This window comes from Dromiciops gliroides, chromosome 1, assembly GCF_019393635.1.
Source record: "Dromiciops gliroides isolate mDroGli1 chromosome 1, mDroGli1.pri, whole genome shotgun sequence".
Taxonomy (NCBI): domain Eukaryota; kingdom Metazoa; phylum Chordata; class Mammalia; order Microbiotheria; family Microbiotheriidae; genus Dromiciops; species Dromiciops gliroides.
In genome coordinates this window covers 29,829,214-29,854,971 of record NC_057861.1, presented here as the reverse complement: position 1 = coordinate 29,854,971, position 25,758 = coordinate 29,829,214, and the positions used below count along the sequence as shown (strand labels likewise).

The window sequence follows — 25,758 nt, the reverse complement described above, 5'->3', positions numbered from 1 at the left end:
GCAGGCCAGAGGAGCAAGAGGCTTGTCCCTCTAAGCTGTGAACCCCAAGAGTAGGCTAGGCATGTTCCCCTCCCTCTGGAGGCTTCAGTGTCCTCATCGAGAAAATGAAGAGGGCTCACTCAAAATACAGTGAGTGTGTGAACTTCAAGCCTTCAGAACCCAGTACGCTATTACCATGTCAAAGTTCCAAATTTCTCCACATTTCCAGCCATTGAGCAGGATAATATCCCACCCTTCATTCTCCTCATTGATTCCCGATTCCAAGCAAATCTTAACTTGAATGACCCTTCAAGGCTTGTTAAGCAGACGTCTACTCTGATGCCCACATTAGGTATAGCAGGTTAAAGATGACCACTATGACCCAACAGCTTCTCCATGCCATGGATGATATTCTGCAAGCACAGATCTGGATGTTAGGCTGCACAGGAAACTGATTCAGCACATGGAATAAATAGTCCGATCGAATTATTAAAACTTCTCCAATCTGGAGGCCAGGGAGAAGGCTGGGGCCTATGGAGTCGGACATTAACGAAAGTTCTCCTGTAATTCTGACAAGCAGACAGATACCAGACCTGGGCTTTTGCTTGGCCAAGTCCCTTCACCAATCTGGGCCCCAGGTTCCCCCTTCTGTCAAGGGAAGGAATTATAGTATCCTGGAGTGACAGCTGGTAAGGACTTCAGAAACATTTTAGAAAGAAGGAAACTATATCCCAGGGAGAATAAGTGATCTCACTGGCCTACAGAGGCCTTTTCCTCTCATGAGATCCAGAGAGACCAGTGGCTTGCCTGAAGTCACAAGTCATAAGCAGCAAAGGTCTTCTGATTCCAAAGCCTGAGAATTTTGTACCATACCCACTGGACCAGAAAAATCTCCAATGACCATTCTAGTTCTGACATTCTGTGGCTCGATGACTGGTAAAAGTCAGATGGGACTTTCTACTAAAGTTCTTATTTATTTAGAAACAGGAAACATACTTAGCAGTCAGCACACACAAAACTGGGCCATTTCTGTCCCCAAATACTGTCATTTTCTATGCAAGTAATACATGCAGAAAACTGTCTGCCACCTTGGGCCTATTTCTCCAGTCACAGAAAGGTGGTGGGGGTACATCACAGGCTATTCTGCCACAATCCCATCGGGTAAGCAGCATGCCCTGGGCCTCTCCTGCAGAGGCTGTGCAAGCCTTACCTGAGAGCAATACTGTACTGGTCCATGGCTTCCTGATATTCATTGACAGCAACCAGGAAATCACCCAGTATTCGATGTAGCACACAGTCACTCTGATTGGCCAGCGCATTCCTCAGCAAGGCAATGCCATCTTCATATTTCTGTTCTCTGCCTGAAGAGAGCAAGATTACCTACCTCACTGTCCCGCTTACAGGGTCTGCTGCAAAGGACTGCTCCAGCTCAGCCCTGTTACCTCCCACAGCCAATCAACCACAGCCTTCATCCCAACCTGACAATCTATTTCTAGCACTGGTGACAGCACAGTGATGACAGAAATGAGCTCATTCAAATTCCTGCCCCCCTGCCCCTGGGGGATTAGAATTCCACTTCCCATCCTTTCACTGTGCTGCTGCTGCACTGACTCAAATCACAAGTCAAAACACAATCTGGTTTTCTGACAAAAACGATTTGGTTCCTGCTTGGGCCACATGTCCTTTTTTTTTTTTTTTTTAGTGAGGCAATTGGGGTTAAGTGACTTGCCCAGGGTCACACAGCTAGTAAGTGTCAAGTGTCTGAGGCCAGATCTGAACTCAGGTACTCCTGACTCCAGAGCTGGTGCTCTATCCACTGTGCCACCTAGCTGCCCCACGTGTCCTTTCACTAACAACAACATCTGGCTAACAACACTGCATTGACACAGCAGACATTCACTCTAGTTAACGTGAATGATGATGCTTCAGTACAGTCAGGGCTAGTTACAAGGTCTTTGGGATCTGTACAGACTTACTAAGTAACTCTGCTTTCTTCACCACTGCCTTAATGTAGTCTGGCCTCTGAGTCAGGGCTTTGTCCAGAAGGGTCTTTGCTTTCTCCTGGGTGACTGGATCTTCAAGACACACGGTAGCTAAAAGGGTGAGGGTCTGTGCGTTTGCACCGAGGGTTTTATAGACGTTGTTGGCCATTACCATGGCCTCCCGAATGCTGTTAGAAGCTAAATAACATTCGATGAGACCTAAGAAAGGAAACAAAGCAGGAGATGAGGCAAATGCACCAATCTTCCCAATCCTGCTGCTTCACTGACCATCTGAAGGCTTACAATTGAGAAGCCTGTCAAAAGGCAGACAAGGGAAGAACGTCTAGAATGAAATGAGCCAAAGGCCCTGAGACTATGGAAGAAGGTTTCTCCCTCTCAAGTATCTAAGAAAATAGAAAGAGCCTTCATGCCTACATTGTACACCTAGAAGGTTACACTGAATCTCCATAATGGGAGCCATAGGGAGCTTGCTATGCAACCAGGAGACTCAGCTCAAGAGAGTCAAAGGGACCAAGAGAATGGCCAGAGGGAAGACTCCTTCCTCCTCTCAGGCAACAAGTGCCTGATCATTAGCTGTGCTGCCAATCATCTTTGCCCTGTGTTTAAAGGCAAAGCCCCACTGGCCTCAGTAGTCTGAGGCCAGGCCAAAGGTAGACGGTGTGTCTGGGAGAGCGGAAGTCCAGGAGAAAGGAAATGTTTTGCTTTGAATGGCATGGAAGAGCTCTGGGCCACAGAAAGGTCCCTGAGGCTGGGGAAAGAATAATTAATTCCTTAAGGGATCATGACTAGTTTTCGTTTCTCTCTTTTTCAACCGTCTCCCACTTTTTGATATCCAAACGAGAAGGGCAGGCCCATGCCCACTCTGCCCAGCAGGAAGCCCTGACCTGGTCCATTTCCCACCTGGGCTGATTTGTGCCTCCTGAGGCAGCCGAGAGGCCCACCACTGCCAGGGATTCAGTGTCTTGGTGCCTAACTAACTGCCGATGCTTCCATGGCTTTTGTTTGCTGCTCAGAGCTCCCAGACTCAATTGATCCAACATCTTTTGACTGTCCAGCAGCAGGGCCTAGGGTATGGGACACTTATCCAGCTACATAACTTCTTTCCAGTACCAATGGTGAAATGCTTAATGTGATCATTTTAAGAACAACCCGCTCCTTCACCCATGCTAACATGGCGGCAGCCCCAGGGAAGGATCCCTGGGCACACATCTCTCAGAACCATCAAGAACAGAATACATCTTAGACCTACAGCTTGCCAAGGCACCAGCAGATCCTCCAATGTCCGCCCACCTAAAGCCAACCAGCAGAACAAAACCCACGACTGATTCCTACCACACACTGAGGTTGTGTAACCAAATATCGCCACTGAACAGGATGATGTTTTCATTAGCATGGAGCAAAGCTCACTCTTCCTACTCATAACCTCTCCTGGCCAGCGAGTCACGAGCAGGAATCGCAGAGAAGGAAATATGAAGGAGAGCTGAAAAGAACTGGAAGCAAAGGAGGGTGCCTAAGAAACCATGGAACACCAATGTAATGAAACACTACTGTGCTCCCAGAAATGAGGTTTCAGAGACCCCGGGGAAGACTTGTAGCAACTAATAGAGTAAAGTGAGCAGAACTAGGAAAGCAATCCATACGACAATAACAACACTGTAAAGACAAACAACTTGGAAAGAATCAATGAAATAAGAAATATGTTGACTGTGATTGTACATATATAACCTCTATCAGATTGCTTTCTGTTTTGGGGAGTGGGAAGGGAAGGGAGGGAGGGAGAAAAATTTGGAACTAGAAATCTTATGAAAACAAATGCTGAAAACTATCTTTACATGTAACTGGAAAATAATAAAATATTTTTATGATAAAAAAAGGAAAAAAAAGAATTAATGCAATAACCAATGATGATTCCAGTGGACCCATGATGAAGTATGCTTACCCATTTCCGAATAGGCAATGAGCTCAAAGTACAAAGTAACAATATTTCTTGGACCTGGCCAATGCAGTAATTTGTTTTGCTTGACCATGAATATTTTCTATTAGAGTTTTGTTTTTCTTTTCAGTGGGGAGAAGGGGAGGTATAGATTTTTGTTCACTGAAAAAAAAATTCTATTTTAAAAAATGAAAAGAAGTGAGTTTAATAGCTGATTAAAAGATGGTGTCAAAAAGAAGGGGTTTGAATTTATGGACAATGACTTAAAATGCAGGAAGAACAAGTTGGCCAGTGATGGAAATCACCTAATAAGATGGATGTATGACTTTGGACAAGTCACATGATGGCTTAATTTCTTCATCTGTAAACGATCCCCTTGCAGCTCTAAACCTATAATGCTATGATAAAGGGCCAGTGAAAAAGGATTTGCCTAGAGTGCTGCAAATTTTTTAAAGCAGGCTTTAAACTGAAAAGGAAGAGAGAGAAAAGCTAACATAAACAAACCTATCAAACTAGATAGAGTCGTCACCAAATTAGCAATACCTCAAACTAGCTGCCTGAGTTAAAGTAACTACAATGAAGGAAGACCAGCATTAAACACCCTTTATAGGAGGGTGTTTCATAGGAGACAAAAATCCAAGAAAGGAGCCAGTAATATAACCCATGGCCTCAGATGTCTAGACAGAAATGCATACAATGTGGTTAACAAACAAGGTGTCCCAGGGAGAGATCCTACACAAGGAAGCAAACTGGACTTCAAAGTATCACTGAAACATGGTGGGATGAGACCCATTACCAGAATGTGGTTCTGGAAAGAGGAGATGGCTTATTGGAAGGGAGGAAGGGAGAGAGACAGGGAGAAAGACGCATCGGCTCTTAGGAAGCTATCTTCAAGCAATCGGGAACAGCAGAGAAGGGAAAGGGGCCTCCCAGCACAGGGTCTCAAGAACAGCAGGAAGAGCAGGGATAGCCAACATAAGTTTAGTAATAAACCCAAAGCCCTGTTTGGGGAGCGCTGCTTGTTTGTGGAAGGGGAAAGCTCAAATGAGAGCTTAAAAAGAAAAACTTAAAAAACAGATTCATAGCGACTGAGCTCGATCACCATAGATCTGGTTTTCCTCAATTTTCTCTTCAAACTTGAACTCATCTTACTCAGCTTTGGAGTCTATTTTTACATTTTTATAAAAATCCACTTGGGAGGAAGTGCATTTCTAAGCTCTGTTTTAATTTCTGTGAGGTGAGTCACCAAGTGGTAGTGAAGCTGGTAGGGCTGATCTGAACTCCTGGAGTCAAGTTCACATGAACTTGAGTATCTCAAAAGAAAGCACAATGTAAGCCAAGCCTTCCCCACTTTGGGCTGGCGGAGAACTGCCTGGTTCCCACAGCCAGCCCTGCCCTAGGAGCAGGCAAGGTTCCTTCCGTTCTAGGCCTTCGGAGCAAGACTATGTAACATTCCTAGCCCTCGAAAAGAGAGCAGCACTACAGAGAAGGAGAACAAGAGGGGGAAAAGCTGCCCCCAAATGGAAGAAAGCTGAATTCCTAGATACCTCAAGCAAAACTCCCGGCACTGGGAAGCCAAGTAAAGGCAGAGCTCAGCAGCATACCCTGGCCCCGTCCCACTGGCCTTTGAGATGTTCACGGCCCTTACCTTCGTAACAGTCCAGCCGGCAAGGGGCAAGGCGTATGGCTTCCCGAAAGTGGATTATGGCTTCCTGAACTCTGCCCATATTTCTAAGGGCCGCTCCCTTCAGCAGCAGAGCTTGGACACTGTTACTATTGAGCTGAATAGCCTTGGCTCCTAAATACAAGGCCCGAGAGTATCGTTTGCTATAGAAACTGTGACATCTAGAGAAAAAAAATGACCAAGATGAGTTATCAGAAGTACTAGAAGAAATTTCCCAAAATCACCAAGGGAAAGCTCTAAACCCACACACCAACATAGAAAACCAGGTTGTCTCTTTTCTTTATACGAACCATCACCATCATCTACGCCTCTGCTTTTGACCCACACTGCTTGTCAGAGGACCAGCTACCACAAGTCTTTGGGGAAGGGGAAATGTTAACTATCTGGGCTTATGCTAGTAAATGGCAATAATTTCAAGCTAGGCCAGTAACAAAGTTCCTTTCAGAGGCAGCCAGATGGTGCAGAAAGGAGTGCTAGACCTGGAGTCAGGATGACTCGAGTTCAAAACCAGCTTCAGGCACTTCCATCTGCCAGTAACCCTGGGCAAGTCACTTGACCTCTGTCTGCCTGGTTTCCTTATCTATAAAATGGGGATAACAGCACCCAGTTCCCAGAGTTCTTCTGAGGATCAAATGAGACTGATTTTGTAAAGCACTTTGCCACTGTTCTTGACTCTTATTATTCTACACTCTTCACTCGGCTTTTTGGTGTATGGAGCAGAGAGAAGGAGACAAAGAACAGAAGGCATACCCCGACACCACCCAGGGTTCAGCATGCTGGTCAGAGATATTAAACAAGCGGCAGCCCAGGTTCTCGACATCCTCCAGTCGTCCTTCGCGTGCTAGTAAGTATCCATAGACATCCATTCCTAAAATAAACATTGAGAGTCATGCGGTGGATTCTCACCATAAATAATGTATCTGAGAGAGAAGACTCCTCTGTGAAGGGGCAGAGCTGAACAGCTGGCAGCCCCCGCCCTCACAGCTGCCCACCAGCAGAAACCCACACAGAAGTCGAGTTCTGTCCTTGCCCACCAGTGTCGTCCTCTGCTTGTCTGCCTTACCCCGTTTTTTGTATCATAAAAATGACCGTCACACAAGTCAAAGGATCAGACACAAGGCTGACCTGGTATCTGCAGGAATTACCCCCTTCCCCAGAGTGAAGCACGGCTACATCAACATCCAGCAAAAGCCTCAGACTCAAGAAAAGTGCACCATCATTTTTCTGGTGCCAAAAGCGCTGGGCATGGGGCAGCTAGATAGCGCAGTGGATAGAGCACCGGCCCTGGAGTCAGGAGTACCCGAGTTCAAATCCGGCCTCAGACACTTAACACTTACTAGCTGTGTGACCCTGGGCAAGTCACTTAACCCCAATTGCCTCACTAAAAAAACAAAACAAAACAAAACAAAACAAAACAAAACAAAACAAAACAAAACAAAACAAAACAAAACAAAAAAAAAAGTGCCGGGCACGATTCGGGATGTGTCCAATATACCAGTCACATTCAGAAAAAACAAGTGAACCTATTAACAGTTCTAGGAAAAGCAATCTGCTACTTTGGTCTGGTCATTCAAGAACCCTTCATTTCCATTTGCTGTCCCTTGTATATAAAATTTGCCATAAGCAACATCCAAGGTCTTTCATCTTTTCTTCTCTGGTCACCATCCCCATGACAACTCCCCTGGGCATGCCCAGACTGTAGTGCCCTCAGAATGCTGATGCACCAGACGCAAAGCAGTGTGAGGAATTAACATGATAATCTTAAAGTTCCATGTTAATGTGTTAGGTTAATGTGTTATCCCCTTAAAGTTCTAAAATTATGACTGTGACACACCTACTCAAGAACCTGAAATGGCTCCCTACTGCTCCTCTGCTGGGCTCTCAGAACACTGCATTGCCCAACTGTCCTGTGTCATTTCTTGCCGCTCCTCATCTGCTCATTCCCCACTCCCTCCCCTCTCGAGGTCCTTAAGGGTCCAGCTCCAGCCCTTGCTCTTCCAAAGCCTGTCCTGGCTACTCTCACCTCACTGACCTCCTCAGTCTGTCCTGCACAACAGGCACACTTCTCATTCACCTGTTTATCATCCCTAGCATAAAGCTTAGTGCCCAGCAGATGACTTCTCTTTCTTAGATACCTGTGCCTATATCTGACTGAGCACCTGCACTCCCACTCCATCCTGCTCTGTTCACTTCCTTTTCTCTAAGGCCAGGAAAAGGGTTTGTGATTTCATCAGGGTGGCCATCAGGCTCTTGGGTAACTCTGGGCTCCACCAGAATTGCTGTGGCTAAAACCTGCACCCTCCTCTCCAGGCGATCTAGTGATGAGTCTCAGGAACTTAGCAACGCTGGGCCTGAAATGCCAGCCAGATGGCCACCACATCCAGAGGCCCCTGCTCAAAGCCTTCCCAGCGCAGAAGCTGCCAGGGATTGTGCGCCCTAGGTCCAGCCTTTGAGAACCAGGCCTCACCTCTGAAGCAGGAGGTGAAAACACTGCTCTCCCCCTCTGCCACTGCTCAGCAACCTGTGTGTTAATAAGGTCTTTGTGAAGGAGGACCCCCACCAGCCATGTACAGTGTGACAGACAGCACACTGTGAGACACCCTAGGATGTCATCTAAATTCGTTCAGTAAACATTCCAGATATTCATTAAACGAGTGGCAAAGGAAGACTCAGGTACAAAGAAAGAAACTAAAATAACTCTTCATCTTTAAAAGAGATCATTTTCAATTCAGACAACACATGCAAAAATCATTTCAATAGAGACAGTCCCAGAATATCATATTACCAAAAAAGAGAACTCCTCCGAAATGATGACAGTTTACTTTACAGACAATTTCTACCCAAAGTTTTGGCAAGAATTAAGTCTTCACTGTCCCAGGCTTCTTGATTTTTCTCCCAGAATTAGGCTGACTCTACCTTTTATCAGATAGGGATCCAACATCTGGGCCTGTTCAAATTTGAGAACGGAGTTTTTGTTATCTCCAGCTCGGAAGTACAGGTCTGCCAGGCTCCCCAGGAGGTCCACACTATCTCTCAATAAGGACTTTTTCTCTAGAGAACTTTAAGATATTAGAGATTACATAAAACAAACACACACAAGTCGCCAAATCAAAGTGGGTTTCCTGGCAAAACTTCAAATTCAGCTTACAGAAACAAAACCAAATGGGCATCACATAAAATTAACTATCAAATAAGAGAAAAAATATGAGGGAAAACATTTCAATACTTGGAATGACCTGGTTTGCTGATAATTAAGAGATACCAAATACAATGTAATTCAATAGTTTCCAGAAGTGACACCTACTTTTGAGTCAGCCAGAAAGCTAGGTAAGATTACTAATCTCAAAATCCAGAATGTCTTTTGTCTTTTCCAGAGAAGCAGCAGACGGGAGAGGCCCCTGCTCTCCCGAAGCAGCCCGGGCCAGCTCTGACAATAGGTCACAGGTCCTCCGCAGGATGAAACCTGCCATTCTCATACAGCTTAAGCATAGCAAGCAAAGGAGATCCACTTTACCAGAGTACAAGCTTGAACCCAGTCAGCCTAATTTTACATTTTAACAGGTTTTCAATAAAGATGATTACATCTGGGGACGTTCAACACGGAGAAGAACAAGTGAACAAAATGTGGAGCAGTTGACAACACCCCAGGGACACATGGCTGATAGCAGGAAAGGGGCTGTGCTGAGGGCCCTAAGAAAAAAGAGGTACCTCGCCGGCCGGGCACCCCAGAACTCCCAACAGCTAAAGGCCCTTGAAAACATGACATTCATTGTCTGTGGTTCTTACCAGATGGTATTGATAGCTCTGGTGTTGTCGCCAGTGTGCACAAAGGCGTATGCTTTGATCCACACTGAAAGCCAGTCCAAGTTAGGAATGCTCTGAATCACATTCATTGTCATAGACGCCACTTCTGCCCCTTTTACAGAAAGGGACAGCAAACCTGGTCCAGGAGAGACAGACGGGAGGTCAGGGATTCTGGCCATTGCGACACATACAAGAAGCAGGGAATTGTGTTTGTTCCTGTGTGGAGACTACTCACTCGTAAAAAGGACCCGATTTTACCAGGTAGCAGAAATGTAACGTAAAGACCACCGGATTTGGAGTCAGGAGGCCTGGATTCAAATCTTGCCTATGCCACTTAAAAGCTGTAGATCAGGGCAGCTAGGTGGCACAGTGGATAAAGCACCAGCCCTGGATTCAGGAAGACCTGAGTTCAAATCTGGTCTCAGACACCTGATTCTTACTAGCTGTGTGACCCTGGGCAAGTCACTTAACCCTCACTGCTCTGGGGAAAAAAGAAAAAAAAGTCGTATATCCAGGCAAATTACTAAACAGCATGGTGCCTCAGTTTCCCTAACTGTACATTTGTACTACATACCTCATCAGGTTATGATGAAACACTTTCTGAACCTCAAGGTACTATGTAAATGTCAGCAGTTAAGCGTCCCAATAAGTGGATCTATCTTAGAACATTTCATTTTAAACAGCAATGTTAACTTTTCCTGAGGCACTTGACTCAGAAGCCCTAGACAAGTGAGCAGACTCCAAAATGAGGAAGCAGGGCATCTCTACCTAGAATGGCGTCCAGAGCCAGCGGGCATTGTCTCAGCACCTCTTTGTAGCTAGTCACAGAAGAGCGCTCCTGGCCCGCCTTCTTGTACAAGTTGGCCAACATCATGTTTATCTGCAATCAAGAAAGAGGAAAGCCCAGTGAGAACCAAGTGATTCACCACAAAAGAGTTCTAGTCCCCATTATCAGCTAGAACCCCATGGTTTCCAGGAAAACACCATCTCCCTCCCCAACCCCCTGCAGTGACTCTGGCTGTCCACTGGGCCCTCTTGTCTACATGGGAAGCTGACCAAACCAAGAGCAAACAGTTCAGTCAAATCTAATACCAAATCTCCTGCATCTGAAAACTGGAAAATGCTACGTTCAAAAAATATTAGTATCATATCCATACTTGTTAGATTTCTTCTTTCTTGTTCTCAAAACAGCAGGAAAATTCTCCAAGCAGTTGCCTGGGTTTTTATCTTTAATATCTAATTACAATAAAGCACAAGAAAGAGGAACCAATGGCATGACAAGATGAGGAGGGTCGAGCTGATCTCCCCAGAGAGGGAATGCTCGGCCTCCCACTGGTAATTAACCTGGCACGACTAGTATTTAAGGGATGACCCAGAGCTACAATCTGCACTTGCCAAAAGAATGCTGCAGAGGACAGACTCAGCCTGCCCCCTCCCCTCCCAAGTGCTACTCACACACAGATCATCCACACTCTTTAACGCTAGTAAGCAGAGACTCCCACATTTTTGGCACAACACATAAGTATGTGACTTGGTAAAAGCTTTATTAAAACAAACCTTTCTAAACATGCAAGAGGGTAAAATGAATTCTGAAGAAAAAGAAAAATGTCGAAAGGAAGAGAATGCAGAGGATATAAGAGTGTTTGTATTTTCTACAACTGCACAAAGGAAAAATCAGGATACCTAATTGAAAGAAAAAAACTAAAACACGAGGACTGCAAAGCCGTTCTCAAGAACCTAATTCTGCAGTCCCACTGGGGCATGGATCTATGCATCTTGTCGCTTTTGTTTACTTAATGCTTTATACAAAGCACTTTCACATTCAGTATCCCGTCAGGCCTCAAAATAGACCTATGAGAAGGTAGGCAGGGCAAAGGGAGAGAAGCAGGAAGGCCTGTCTTCTCCAGTTCTCTGGGTCTAGGTTGTGGCTTGCTGTGTACTCTACTAGTGTGCCATACAATACAATTTGACACCTACAAGGTTATCCAAGAGAGTGGAGGACATCTGCTCTTAACAGAGGCCCACTGTATATAAACTCATCTAGGACACGTTCTCAAGCCATGCATTAATGCAAACCATCTTGTGTCTGACTTCAGGTTTTCCTTTTTAAACTTTTGGAAAATGTAACACTTGATAAAAAGGGAAATGCTTAAAGGAAGACTCCAGTGCTAGTGTCTCCAATGACCAAGGATAAAAAGCACCTTCTTAGCTACTACATCTTGCAAAATGGAGCCCAATGGGCCATCCTGATGAAGTATAACAAAATTCAGCTCTGTATATTCTTAGCCTATTTCCCTGTCACTAACAATCTGATTTTTAGGATTTTCTAATGAGATAGCCAATCCTTTTTCTTCAAAACAAAGCCCTTCCTTGGAAATCTCATTATAATTCCAAATCTCACAGTTCCAAACACAAGCAATTATCATTTTCTAAGGCAAAATGAAAAACCTTAACGTGACAGATGTATTCCTATTAAGAGAACTGAATACTTACTAAGTTATTATAACCTATCACTGGAGTTTTCCTTTAAAAGGTGAGGGAATGTGTGGCGATGTTTACCATACATTAACAGAAGTTCATTTAGATGCATTTTGACTCACTTCCTTGTCCTTTACACAGACTGAGAAGCCCAGTTAACTCCCTAACGGACAAGAAAGAAAAAGTATAAATATCATGTTTGATGAATATATCTTTTGTGTTTGCTCCTAGCTATACAGAATTAAGGACAGGAGGTCCCAACACAATGTAAACTTTTACACAGAAAAAAAGTAAAACTTTCTAGTTTTCTGTGTGTTGCAAGTCAATCATCCCATTAGAAATAAAATAAAATAGAATCTGGGAGTTGAAAGAAATCTTACTGATCACCTAGTCCACCTAGAATGGAAGGTATAAAATAGTAAGGAGTTAGGAGTCTACAACACTCAAACTATTTCGCCTCTTTTTTCCAAGAGATTACAAGAACCCTTTAAGTCATCCAGGAAGAAATTCATATTTATTTACTGAAAAAGAAATACTGACATTCAAAACTGGCATCCTAAATGCTTTTTTTTAAGTAGTAAGAAGTCCTGAATATAACTAAACTTCTCTTGGGGGGGGGGGAGAGAGAAACACACACACACACACACAAAAACCCTCCTACTTTATGTGAAAAAAGAAAAACAAAATCCTCTTGGGGGAGGGGCATTTCTGGGAAGTCCAAGTGAGCAGGGGCAGTGATTTCTTTACTCCTGAGCTAATAGTATGAAAGAATTAAAATGCTTTTAAAGGAGGCATCGGCAGTAAATATGGTTATAGTTTAGGCCAGATATTATGCTGGGTTTAAAAACAACTGACTCAGAAGTTATCAAAATCTCCTTTGACTATTGGGATTACTTTAAACAAATAGCGATCATATTTATCAGCCACTTTTTATGCTTAGCAATGAACAACTCACTTCATATAAACAGCAGAAGGAAGAAGGTGACTTTGGGGGCCCAGAAGTTATAAACCTAGTCTAGACCCAGACTCAGAGGCTCTAACTGAAATATAACAGAACCCTACAGTTTAATAGCCCCCTCTCTTAAAAAACAAGATGTATTGTTTCTGACCCTAACATGCAAATCCTTGTTAGTGGAACAAGATGTACAAAATGAAGTGTGTCTTGGTGAATTTTTGGCATGATGTGGGGATACTGAATATGAATATAAATTTAATCCTGAGTGCCAAGGTTCCCATTACTCTTTTAATTACAATGCTTTCAGAAACTCTGATTAATGATGCCTTGTATAATAAAATATAAATCTGTATCCCCCATCTTAAATGTGTACAAAAGGGCTCAATGTTCTTGAATTCTCAGCAAAGGAGGTAACAAACTAATTCCCATTATCCTGATGCAAGGATGGATTTTCAAACAAACCATAGGCAGATTAGATGAATTTTTTTAGAAGTAAAGTGATTGCCAAAATTCTACTGGCAATATACTATATTTCCTAAGACAAGGAACCAACCAAAATAAACAATCCTTGTGATTCATTCCAGTTGACAGCTCCCTCAGCCGAACTTGCCGACTTGGAGAGGGAATTTTTCCCCTGTATTGCCCTAAATTGTATTCCATCGGCAGCCAAGCAACAGGATAAATCATGTGTAAACAAGCAGAGGGGGCCCCCTTACTCATAGCATTCATAGGAAACATGGGCAAGAGAAGAGGGAAACAGAAAAACATCCACCAGAAATGGACCTGAAAATGTATCAAACCAACCTACTTTAGGGGTTCTCTGTCTTGAGGGGATCCCATCAAGGACGGCGATCGCATCTTTGTCTTGTTTTAGCATCGTGTAACACTCAGCCATTCTGTATTTCACTTCAATTTCAGATGGAAGACACTATTAAAAGACAAAGACAAAAATGTTATAAGTGAGTTCAAAATGCTAGTGAAGCAGGAGCTATATGGGAGGAAAATCCAGTCTACTTCACTTTCACTTCCATTCAGTGAACAAGTGAAAGTTGCTACAGGCCAACCCCTGCCCTCAGAAGAGGATGGTTCAACATGGGAAAGGACACAAAGAGCTACTATGCAAGGGAGAATTAGATACGTTAAGAGACTGGGAAACTGAGGTAAGAATAGAAAAGCTTCATGCAGAAAGTATCATCCGAACTGCATCTCTGAAGGGCTGGGAGGTGGAAGGGCAAAAGACAAAACAAAACAATGCCTACCACCTACCAAGCTTTGTTAAAGTACTCATATTTGATTGGGGGATAATTCATGTGTAAACTAATAAGTAAATACTACAGAAATACAAGCATCTGGAAGACTGACAACCAAGGAAAACAGGAAAGGTCTCTCATTGTAGATGGCCCAAAGGGGTACAAGGGATTCCAAGAGGCAGGGGCGAGGAAGGAGTGCGCTGACGGCCCAGGGCATAGACTCTGTGCAAGTCAGCCCATCGGGCAAGAACCCAGAATAAGGGAGGGCAGTGACATGGCCTGGGTCTAAAACAGCAACTTGTGAAGGCTTTCAAACAGAGAAGTTGACCCTGTACTTCAGGAATATCCATGGAGACAGTGAGGAGGATGGCTTAGAGAAGGGAAGGCCAATGAGGCAGCTCTGACAGAGGTGGGGAGACCCTCACCTACAGGGGCAGCCAGCAAGGTGAGCGGAGACAAGAGAGAATCTGCAGGCTGATAAGACTTGGCAGCTGCCTCCATCTGGAAGGTGAGTGAACAATAAGGGATGATTCACTTTAAGGCAGTTTGGCTTCCGGATTCTATCACCTCATTAACTTAACTTTTTTCAGGGAATGTATTTTTTCAGGGTGTTTGGCTTTGTGTTAGAAAGTATCTCTGTTGTCAAAATAGAATGTGTCAATAAATCTTTTAGAATTAAAAGGGTGGGGGGGGGGGGGAAATGAACTTGTTGACAATAGACAGTTATTTTAAAAGTGCCAGGAAAAGGAAATGAAGTCAGCTTGACCACTGCTCTTTTCCAGGGACCTGTGTTACACAACAAACCATCATATCTGTGTTGCCAAATACCTGACTCTGCGGAGTTGAAGCAGCACTGCCAGTCGAAGGTCTCACTTTCGATGTTTTACTTAAGGCCTTTTTCTGCTGTAGGGCCATTGTGTACTTGCTAACAGCATTCCGATATTCTTTATCGTGAAAGAGAGAATCTGCATGGTAGACCAAAAGCTGGTACTTCTGAGATGGAGAGAATAATTCACTGGGGGAATAAAAACAACACATCCCACCAATAAGTTCTTCCTCAAAATTAATGAAGCACAGAAACATCGTGCCTAGAGGCCCTAGCCCAAGGCCTGGCTCACAGTAAGAGGGACGAGTAAAGCATAAAACAGAGCTCCACATCCAGAGAGATAATAACACAGTTGCTAAGAGGGTGATCTTGACCTTGACCAAAGACCCAAAGACCTGATTAATCCACCAATCTGACCAAAATTTAGTTACAGGTAATTGAATATTCCAGATATTCTATTTTTTAACATCTTCAGGAACCAAAAGTAATAGCTAACTTAGATTTAACTGTCTGCTGATAGAAACTGTATACCTTATAAATCACATGGAACAAAATGAAATTCTCTCAAGTAAACACTAAAGACAGACAAAAGCCAGAGAACACCAAGCGGAGAGTGGGAAAGTGAGCATCACATTCCAGGATGCTCAAAGTACACTATGAGAAATGAGGGGTTAGGCCACTGCTGCACTGTTAGACATTAGTAATCCTTCTGTTTGTGAGCAAAAGGCGTCAAAAACTGCAGTAGTCCCAGAAAACTAAACCCATGATGATGAGGAATTTTAAATATGACACCATTTACACAGAGCTGGTTGCAAATGTTCAAAAATTTAATTTGGATTTCTTTCAAATGGTATCAATCACACCACCCTAAACTGAAATATTAACTAAGTGATTCTTCTGATAGATTTGATTATCAGATGTATACCCCCAACCCTGGAGAGAAAGAATCTGAATAAGTGATGAATAAAGGAAGGAAAAAAACAGAGGGCTCAGCATGTTTTAACTGTTGCAAGAACCAGAAGTCAACTGAGAAGATTTTTTTTTTCTTTTTGGGAAGGAAAGGGCAGGAGGGAATCTTGGTGAAAGAAAAAAATAAAATAGAAAAGAGGTGGTTTCAAAGGGGAGTGGAGTGGGGGTGAAGACTATCAGTACAGGCAATAATTCATGTCTGAATGATAACAGTTCTCTCTCAGAAGCTTAACAAAAGCTCTCAGAACATTTTTTGATGGAAGTTTAGAGGCAGCAACCCAGCTGAATTCTCTCAACATTTTCCTCCAAACAACTTTAAAATAGCGTCTCATCAAATTTTGGAGCAGCAGAGCGCCAACAAAAGGTCATCATGAGACATTTCTTCCAGCCTAAGACAATTTAGGAGGCTGGCAGGAAAGGTCTGTGACACTGGGATAGAAGCTGGTCCAGAACGCACATGGCGCAGCATCAGCAGCAGGCCCTGGAAGCAGCTGGCATAGGAGCAACAATAGGAGCTGCTGCGTAAAACCTAGAGAAGCAGTGACCATACCTCTCCCCAGATCACACCACCTTGCAAGCACTGAAAATTTGCAGACCCCCAGAACTAGCTCTGAAAACAGCAGCACACAGAAAGTCTGACGCTTAGGACAGTGCCTCCTCATTCCCTGTGAGTAGAGCTCAGCTTTAACATAAAATTCAATGTCAAGAAACAGGCTGAAAAAATGAGCAAACAACAAAAAAGAACATGGCCATGAAAAGCTACTACAGTGGCAACAAAAATCAGAAGATAACAATGTGAAAACAGCTACAAAGCCTCAAAGAAAAAAAATGCTAATTGTACATAAGCCCAATTTTCCAGAATTCCTGGAAAAGTTAATGAAGACTATTCTGCTTACTACAACTGGGTAGAAGAGAGAAAGGTAAAAACCTAACTATTTTCTAAGAGACCCCATCATCCATGTTGAGATCAGGAACAAAAAAGGGCCCAATGCCTCCTGTGAAACCGGGAACATCCCATCCACACGCACACACACAGCTCCAAGCTAATTGGCTGGTAGCTTTGATAGACAGCACACACGAGCAAACATCACTTCCTGACGCCAAGGAAAAGCTGCATGGCTTGCCCTCAGACGCCTTCTCCTCATGGCGGAGCAGGTGGCATCACTCCAATCATTACAGTTGCTGCAAGGAAGAGCCTTTGTAATGGAGGGGGAAATGTGGGAAGGTGGTGGGCAATGCTTGAACCTCATTCTCACCAGAATTGGTTCAAAGAGGGAAGAATAAATATACACACTCAGATGTATATTGAAATCTATCTTACCCAACAGGAAAAAGGAGGGGAAGAAGATAAGAGAAAGAGGGGGCAAGGGATGATAAAAGGATGGATTAAGGGAGGCAGTGGTCAGAATCAAAACAGATTTTTGAGGAGGGACAGGATAAAAAAAGAGGAAGAAATAGAAGAAAATGGGACAGAGGGAAATACACTGTAATCATAACTGTGAATGTGAACTGGATGAGCTCACCCATAAAATGGAAGCAGATAGCAGAATGAATTAGAAATTAGAATCCAACAAAATGTTATTTTACAAGAGACACACTTAAAACAGAAAGACATACATGAAGTTAAAGGGCTGAAACAGAATTTAATATGCTTCAGCTAAAGTAAAAAAGGCAGGGGTAGCAATGATCTCAGACAAAGCAAAAACAGACCTAATTAAAAGAGATAATTAGGGAAACTATATCTTGCTAAAAATTACCACAGACAATGAAATAATATCAAAAAATTTTACATCAAATTTCTCTAATAAAGACCTCATTTCTCAAATATATAGAGAACTGAGTCAACTTTAAAATAAATAAGAGTCTTTCTCCAATTGATAAATGGTCAAGGGATATGAACAGTTAGTTTTCAGGAGAAATCAAAACCATCTATAGTCACATGAAAATATGCTCTAAATTACTATTAATTAGATAAATGCAAATTAAAACAACTCTGAGGTACCACTTCACACCACCTTTCAGAAATGACAAATACCAGAGGAGATGGGAGAAAATAAATAGGCACAACAGTAAACTGTTGATGGAGTTGTGCCCTGGTCCATTCTGGTAAACAATTGAAACTATGCCCAAAAGCATACACATAAAACTGTGTATACCCTTTGATCCAGCAATACCACTACTAGAAAAAAGACCTATGTACAAAATTATTTATAGTAGTTCTTTTTGAGGTTGCAAAGAACTGGAAGTTGTGAGTATACACATCAATTGAGGAATGGCTCAACTAGTTGTGATATGATTGTGATGGAATACTACTACACCATAAGAAAAGGGAAGCGGGGGGGGGGGGGGGGAGATAGAAAAACATGGCAAGAAGTGATGCAATGCAAAGTGAGAAGAACCAGGAGATCTTTGTGTACAGTAACAGCAATGTTGTAATGATGATCAACTCTTAAAGACTTGGCTACTCTGATCAATACAACGATCCAAGACAATTCCAAAGGATTCATGATGAAAAAATGCGATCCACCTCCCAAAAGAGAGCTGACCAACTCTGAGTGCAAACTGAAATATAATTGTCTCACTTCCTTTATTTTTATTTCACATGTATAATTGTTATCATACTGTTTGCCTTCTCCGTGGGTGGGAGAGCATTTGGAACTTAAAATTTCAAGTTAAAAATAAACGTATATACATGTAAAATGTAGGGGGAAAAAAGAACATTTTTCACCTATCTTCCCTTCCCTTCCCAAGTCTCAGTCCCCAGAAGTTTCTCAATAACTGCAACACCACCTGTGCGCAAGGAAGACAACAAGGTGAAGACACAGAGCAAGCTGGGCAATGTCTGGCTCTTTCACTTACTGTTATTCATGATAATAAATCAATTTAACACATATTGTCTATTCAATGTAAAAAACCATATCAGGCACTCAGGATTTGGGGGAGGGAGAGGAAGGAAGTACAAACTTGCATCAGTATAGGGATGTCACTGTAAGAAAACTCCCTCCACCAATGCATATTAGCCACTCTTCTCCCAGCTACCATCCTAAAAAGCTGCCAGGGACACTGAAATTAAGCCCATGATCACAGAGCTAGTGTGTATCAGTATTTGGACTTGAACCCAGGTTGTCCTGGCTTCAAGACCAGCCCTCTTCAGTACTAATGATAGGTAAAAAGATTTTTTTTTAAATGTTGGGGCAGCTAGGTGGCGCAGTGGATAAAGCACTGGCCCTGGATTCAGGAGGACCTGAGTTCAAATTCGGCCTCAGACACTTGACACTTACTAGCTGTGTGACCCTGGGCAAGTCATTTAACCTCCACTGCCCCACAAATAAAATAAAATTAAAATTAAAATGTAATCACTGGGGGTGGCTAGGTGGCGCAGTGGATAAAGCACTGGTCCTGGATTCAGGAGTACCTGAGTTCAAATCCGGCCTTGGACACATAACACTTACTAGCCGTGTGACCCTGGGCAAGTCACTTAACCCCAATTGCCTCACTAAAAAAAAAAGTAATCACTGCCCTCAAAGAGCTCGCATTCTACTAGAGAGAGCATAAATGTGACATGTACATGTTTGCATTTAATACAAGGTAGTGTAGGGACAGCCAAGTGCCAGAACTCAGGAAGACTATCTTTGTGAGTTCAAACCTGGTCTGATACTTACTAGCTGTGTGACCCTGTTTGCCTCAGTCTCTTCATCTGTAAAATGAGCTAGAGAAGGAAATGGCTAACCACTCCAGTCTCCTTGCCAAGAAAACCCGAAATGGGGTCACAAAGAGTCAGACACAACTGAACAACAACAACAACAAAGCATGTGAGGAGAGCAAAGGAGAAAGTTAGATTAAGTACACCAGGAAAATGTGAGAGGGAAAAGACCACGCTTACCCGGAGAGATCAGAAAAAACTTCATAGAAAAGGTGGCTTCTGAGCTAAGTCTAGGAGAGAGATGAGAACTGGAAGGCAAGAGAGCAAGCACATTCCAGAGGCAGGCAGTAACCTCTTCAAATGTACAGAGGCAGGGGCTGAGAACGGGGAACAGAGAGCAGTTGAATTTATCTGGGATACAGTGTACATAAAAGGCACCACATGCCCGGATGCTGTGAAACTGGTCAGAGAACCACTCACAGAATGTTAGACGTAGAAGGAACCTTCAAAACAAGGATTTCGAAAGCACTTCATGTAGGCACATGGGAGTGCAGGCATTATTGTACCCATGTTTCAATGAGGTACACTGAGGGGAAGGGACTTGCCCAAGGTTGGACAGCTAGGACCAGGCCAAGCAGAGAACCCGGGACTTTCAAGACCAGTGCTCTTTTCATGGCACCAGGCCTGCTGCTGTGAGGAGAGGCAAACATGTGATCTTATCCTGCTCAATTCCCCATCCTTAAACAGGGCTAGTACTGCCTACCTCACAGGGTTGTGAAGCCTCATATAAATCACAGAGTCTCAGTGCTGGAGGGGCCTCCTAAGGTCAGCTCCTCCAATCTATTGCTGACCAAGAACTAGCCCTAACAAGGGATCATCTAGCATCGGTCTGAGCCAGCCCATCCCACTTCCAACAGTTCTAACTGCTAGGAAATTGTTCTTTACATCAAACCAAAAATATGCTTCCTTGAAACTTCTGCTGATTACTTCTAGTTCAGTCCTGGGGGGCCAAGCAGACAGGTCTAAGCCTTTTTCTTCACGATTACCTTTCAAAGGCACCTGAAGCCATCTCTCACTTCTCTCCTAAGGCTTCTCTAAGCACCACTAACCTTGTATAGCACGAGCTGGAAGGGACCTTTGAGGCTACCAGATGAGGAAAGTGAGGTACAAAGGGGTCACACAGCTGCTAAGTCTTTCAGGTAGGATTCGAACACAGGTCATCACTGACTCCAAGTTCAGCATATTGTCTGTGTAGAGGTACTTCATTAAGAAACATATGGTGAGGGGGCAGGCTAGGTGGCACAGAGGATAAAGCACTGGCCCTGGATTCAGAAGGATCTGAGTTCAAATATGACTTCAGACACCCTTACTGGATGTGTGACCCTGGGCAAGTCACTTAACCCTCATTGCTGAAAGAAAGTAAGAAAGAAAGAAAGAAAGAAAACAAACAAACATATGGTGAATACAGCCATCCCTGAGAGCTATCAGCTCCTATTTCTCCTGCCTTTTGTGGCTAAACTCCTTGAAAGAGTCTTTTACACTAGGTACCTCTACTTCCTCTCCTTTTACTCTCTTAACCCTCTAGAATCTGGTTCTCCACCTCCTTCTTTAACCCAAACTGCTCTTTCCAATGATCTCTTGGCTGCCAAATCCAATGGCCTTCTCTCAATCCTCATTCTCCTTGGGCTCTCCACAGCCTTTGACGCTGCTCATCACTGTCTCCTCCTGCAGAGATTCTCTTCTCTCTAGGCTTTCGCGACCTCCCTCTCGCTCAGGTCTCTTCCTTCCTATCTGATGGCTCCTTTACTGGTTCTTCACCCAGGTCATGCCCTCCCTAACAGCAGGTGTCCCACAGGGCTCTGTCCTGGACTCTCCTCTCTTCTCCCTCTTTCCTCTTTCATTTGGTGATCTTATCACCTCCTATGGATTCAATTATCATTGCCATGCAGCTGATTTTTAAACCTACCTCTCTGCTGACCTCCAGCCTCGCATCCCAAACTGCCAATTATAACCCTTGAACTGGATACCCTAAAGACCTTTTAAATTCAGTATGTCCAAAACTGAACTCATCTTTCCCCCTAACCCTTCCCCTCTCCCCATCTTTCCTATTATTGGTGAGGGTGCCACTATCTTCCCTTTCAGCCAGGCTTCAAATCTAGGTGTCATCCTTGAGTCCTTCCTCTTCCTTCCCTTCATATCTCATCTGCTGCCAAAGCCTGTCATAACATCTCTCCCTACACACCCTGCTCCCCTTCTCTCCTCTGACAAGGCCATCACCTTGGTTCAGACCCTCAGCACTTCACACTTTGAGTACTGCACTAGCCTACTGGTTGGTCTCCCTGCCACAAGTTTTTCCCCAACCCAGGACCTCCCCCACTCAGCTGTCAAAATGATCTTCCTAAAACGCATTTCTGACCACGTTACCCCTCAACTCCAACTCCAGTGGGCTCCCTATCACCTCCAGCATCAAATGTAAAATCCTCTGGACTTCAAAATCCTGTATAACCTTCACCCACACATACCTTTCTAGTCTTCTTAAACCTTATTACCACCCTCACCTCCTCACTTCTTACTCTAATCCTGTGACGCTGGACTTCTTGGCTGCTCCTCTATCTCCAGACTCCAGGCACTTGCCCTGGCTGTCCCTCTTGCCTGGAGTGCGCTCCCTCCCCATCTCTGCCTCTAGGCTTCCCTGGCTTCCTAAAAGTCCCAGCTAAAGTCTCTTAATTCTAGTGCCTTCCCTCTGCAGATTATTTCCAATTTACACACACACACCCCTCATCTGGACATGGCTGTATGCATGCTGACTCTGTCTAGCAGATTAGATTGTGAGCTGAGAGGACAGGGAGCCTTCTTTCACTATTCTTTGTATCCTTATCACAGGGAGGAACCTGCCACATAGTAAGCATTTAATAAAGGTTTACTGACTCAATCACTGAATGGGCACTGCCTCAGGCAAACTGAGACCTGGGAAAGACCTTAGCTTAAAAAAGCCAAGGTCGGGGGCAGCTAGGTGGCACAGCGGATAGAGCACCGGCCCTGGATTCAGGAGGACCTGAGTTCAAATCCAGCCTCAGACACTTATCACTTACTAGCTGTGTGACCCTAGGCAAGTCACTTAACCCCAAGTGCCTCACTAAAAAAATAAAAATGAATAAAAAAGCCAAGGTCTCCCCCTGCATCCGGGGCCAGTCCTGATCTATACCTTGCCACTGGACCCAGATGGCTCTGGTGACTTTGCACAGCCCTCCCTCACTTTAATTAAATTCACTGCAAATCATGACATTACCTCCTAGCTGTCTTGGTCCTCTTTGTGAACAAAGGACAATAATGACAACAACACTGACTAAACGAATGACTAATAAAAGCTTATATTTATCAATATATCTATATCTATCTCAAAGTTCTCAAAACATTTTCCTATTATCTCACAGGATCCTAGCGCAATCCCTGTGAGATAGACTCCACAGACAGGGTCTATAATCCTCATTGTAAAAGGAGGAATCTACAATTCATCAGGTCTACATAAGCTAATTCACGGCACTAAGTTTCAGAGGTGGGATTCACCCCTAGGTCTCTCTGGAGTCTAAGAACTGTTCTCTGTCTACCACATCATACTATTGTTGCTCCACTGTGGTACCACAGCCCTTGGGATACCCAGGCCCACTGGATCCTGATCAGACCCTAAGTACACCTCTGAAGCACTGCTCTCTCTCCCTAAACCAGTCTGGCCGGCTTTCTCTTCATTCCACATTTTCCCACCTATTCAAGCCAAAGCCTTTTTCTAGGAAGATGAGATATAAAGATAAACAAAAGAAAACAAGCTTAGCTGTTAGGGACCTTATATTCTACCAGGAAATGAAATATGTACGTAGATTAGGAAACTCGTGCACTAACAAATGGAGAGATAAGGAAAGCCTAGTGAGATGATACCTGAGCTGTGAGTTTTTAAGGAAATTAGAGATTCTGAAAGATGGAGGTGAGGAGTGAGCAGCAGGACGATCTAGGCAAGGGCAGGGAAACGGGAGATGGAATGCCAAGTTTGGGGAACAGTAATTAAGACAATTTGACTGGAAGAAAACTATGTAAAAGTGAAAGTGAACGAAACTGGAAAAGGAGGCTGGCTGAGGCCAGACTCTGAGGGGTTTGTCATTTATTCCAGAGATAAAAGGGAGCCACAGAAGACCCTAAGGATGAGCTTTGGGAGTACTGTTTAGGCAGCTGAGTGGAGGCTGGAACAGACGGATGCAGGAAGGATAATCAGGAGGCTACTGTAATAACAACAATAGCCAGAATTCATATAGTGCTTTATAAATACCTTCTCATTTGAGTCTCACAACAGTCCTGGACACTAGGTGCTTTTATCTCTATTTTAGAGAGGAAGAAACCAGGGCAGACAGGGGTCTGTCTGGGACAAAGAAAGGTCAAATAAACTGTCCAAAATCATACAGCTAGTAAGTGTGTGAGGCTGCATTTGAACTCGGGTCTTTCTGACTCCGGGCCTGGTGTTCTATGCCTCAAAGTACTAAAGAGAATATTACCTTCAACAGTTATTCTCATATGCAGACTGAATTACGTTTTTCCTTTCTTCTAGTTTTAACATCATATTAGTAAACTTCCAAATAAGAGTATAGTTGTAAAAAAGAAGCATCAACTAGGTGCATGAACCTAGACTTCTTCAGGACAGGAACTTTTAAAGGAAGAACAGTCTTCACCAGTTGGTAATATAATGTCATCTAGGTCCCTTTCACTATATGTGCAAGAAAACTCATGGATTTGTATCTTTGGGTTAAATTCAGCATTTTTCCTACTAAGACCAGAAAGTTATTGGTCATCTGTTTAACTGCAAAGGAAAAAGCCATTGAGCTTTCAAATTTATCTTGCAACTAGTATTAATATTAGTTTTACTTTATATTATAGACAAGAGGCTTCGGATGGGGGGTGGGGGGAGGTACTGGCTGTATGACCACCAGGAGAAAAAAGATGTTGTGTAAATGCAACATTCAAAGCAAACAGATAGGAGTGTGAAGCAAAAGGCTACGCAACTAAGATTCTAAACTCTTTCCCAAGAGCCTTCTCCACCCCCACCCCCACTGCGGCCCCCGGCGTACTACAGTCCAGACTCATTCCAAAGGGTGCAGAGGCCATGCCCCTGCCCCACCCCCTGTCCCAAACTCTCCCCTCCCAAACCTCAGCATAGCACTTGCCTGGAGCCCCACCGCCAGTCCCAGTCATACCCATGGACCCGCCCCTTATCCTGGTCACGTCTCATTTCCAGTGCCCCACCCCTTCCCGGACCCTGGAGCTCGAAACCCCACCCCCTCTCAGCTCAGACTACCTATGAGAACCCTAACTCCTCCGAGCACCCCCATAACCCCGCCCCCGCAAGCCCCGCCCCCGGGCGCGTACACGCGACAAACCTCACCCGCCCACCTCTCCAGCCCCGCCCTCTCAGGCGCGCGCGCTCCCTCACCCCGCCCGTTCTCCCGGTCCAGGCTGTTCATTGGCTCCGCCCCTCTCCCGGCCCAGGTGCGCACTGGCCCCGCCCCTCACCCTGCCCTTAATGGCCCTTTTGCCTCTCCCAATTCAGATGTTCCCAAGTCCCCGCCCCTTCAGGCGCGCACCTCCTAACCCCGCCCCCATCAGCTTCCCTAGCAACTCCCGGCCCGCACACCCCTAGCCACGCCCCCTCAGGTGCGCGCCTCTGACCCCGCCCCCAGGGGCTTTCCCCCCCCCTCCCCTCCCCCCACCGGACCTTTCACGGTGGGCCGCACTCACGGGTTGTTGTTGCTCATAGTGAGGAGGAGACTGCTGAGGAGCCGCACGTTGGAGTGCAGCCCCGCAGCCGCCATGTCCCGCACGTGGTCGATCACGTTCATCTTTGCTTTCCCGGAGGGGCCGCGAGGACCCAGCGGCGGCCGAGGCGGGGACCGGACACCGGCGGGTTCCGGGGGGAGGGGAGGGGAGGGCAGCGGCGACGAGCGCGGCGAGCGGCACCTCAGCGAAGGCGCCAAAATGGCCGCCGGCCCGGGGTCCTCGTCAGGCCCCCTCGCTGAAACGGGCGGGAGTCTAGGGCGATGCCTGTGTGGGGAAAAAAAATAATTCCTGGTCCTTCTGGGAGCGCTGTCACAACGTATTAGGTATAAGGAAAAAGAGCTACTTGGCGCCTGTCGCCAAATCTAGCCAAACAAGATGTGCTCCCGTAACTTTCTGCTCCTTCAGGGGAGTACAAAT

General features: G+C 44.6%; 1 protein-coding gene across 4 annotated transcripts in view; it reads right to left on the bottom strand.

Moving 5' to 3' along the window:
* The window catches only part of ANAPC7 (anaphase promoting complex subunit 7), a 29,014-nt gene extending 3,494 nt beyond the window's left edge, over window positions 1-25,520 (bottom strand). The window contains exons 1-10 of one of the 4 annotated variants that reach the window (XM_043963587.1): window positions 25,303-25,520; window positions 14,915-15,101; window positions 13,645-13,764; window positions 10,172-10,283; window positions 9,386-9,539; window positions 8,516-8,658; window positions 6,350-6,467; window positions 5,564-5,760; window positions 1,956-2,180; window positions 1,190-1,340 (exon numbers count right to left, since the gene is read on the bottom strand). In XM_043963587.1, coding sequence (XP_043819522.1) covers window positions 1,190-1,340; window positions 1,956-2,180; window positions 5,564-5,760; window positions 6,350-6,467; window positions 8,516-8,658; window positions 9,386-9,539; window positions 10,172-10,283; window positions 13,645-13,764; window positions 14,915-15,101; window positions 25,303-25,403 — 1,508 coding nt within the window. In that variant the 5' untranslated portion in view covers window positions 25,404-25,520. Of the gene's footprint in view, window positions 1-1,189; window positions 1,341-1,955; window positions 2,181-5,563; window positions 5,761-6,349; window positions 6,468-8,515; window positions 8,659-9,385; window positions 9,540-10,171; window positions 10,284-11,896; window positions 12,045-13,644; window positions 13,765-14,914; window positions 15,102-25,302 lie in introns of those variants that run through there. The other 3 variants (XM_043963594.1, XM_043963613.1, XM_043963603.1) reach the window with 3 other exon arrangements.
* Window positions 25,521-25,758: the final 238 nt, after the last annotated feature.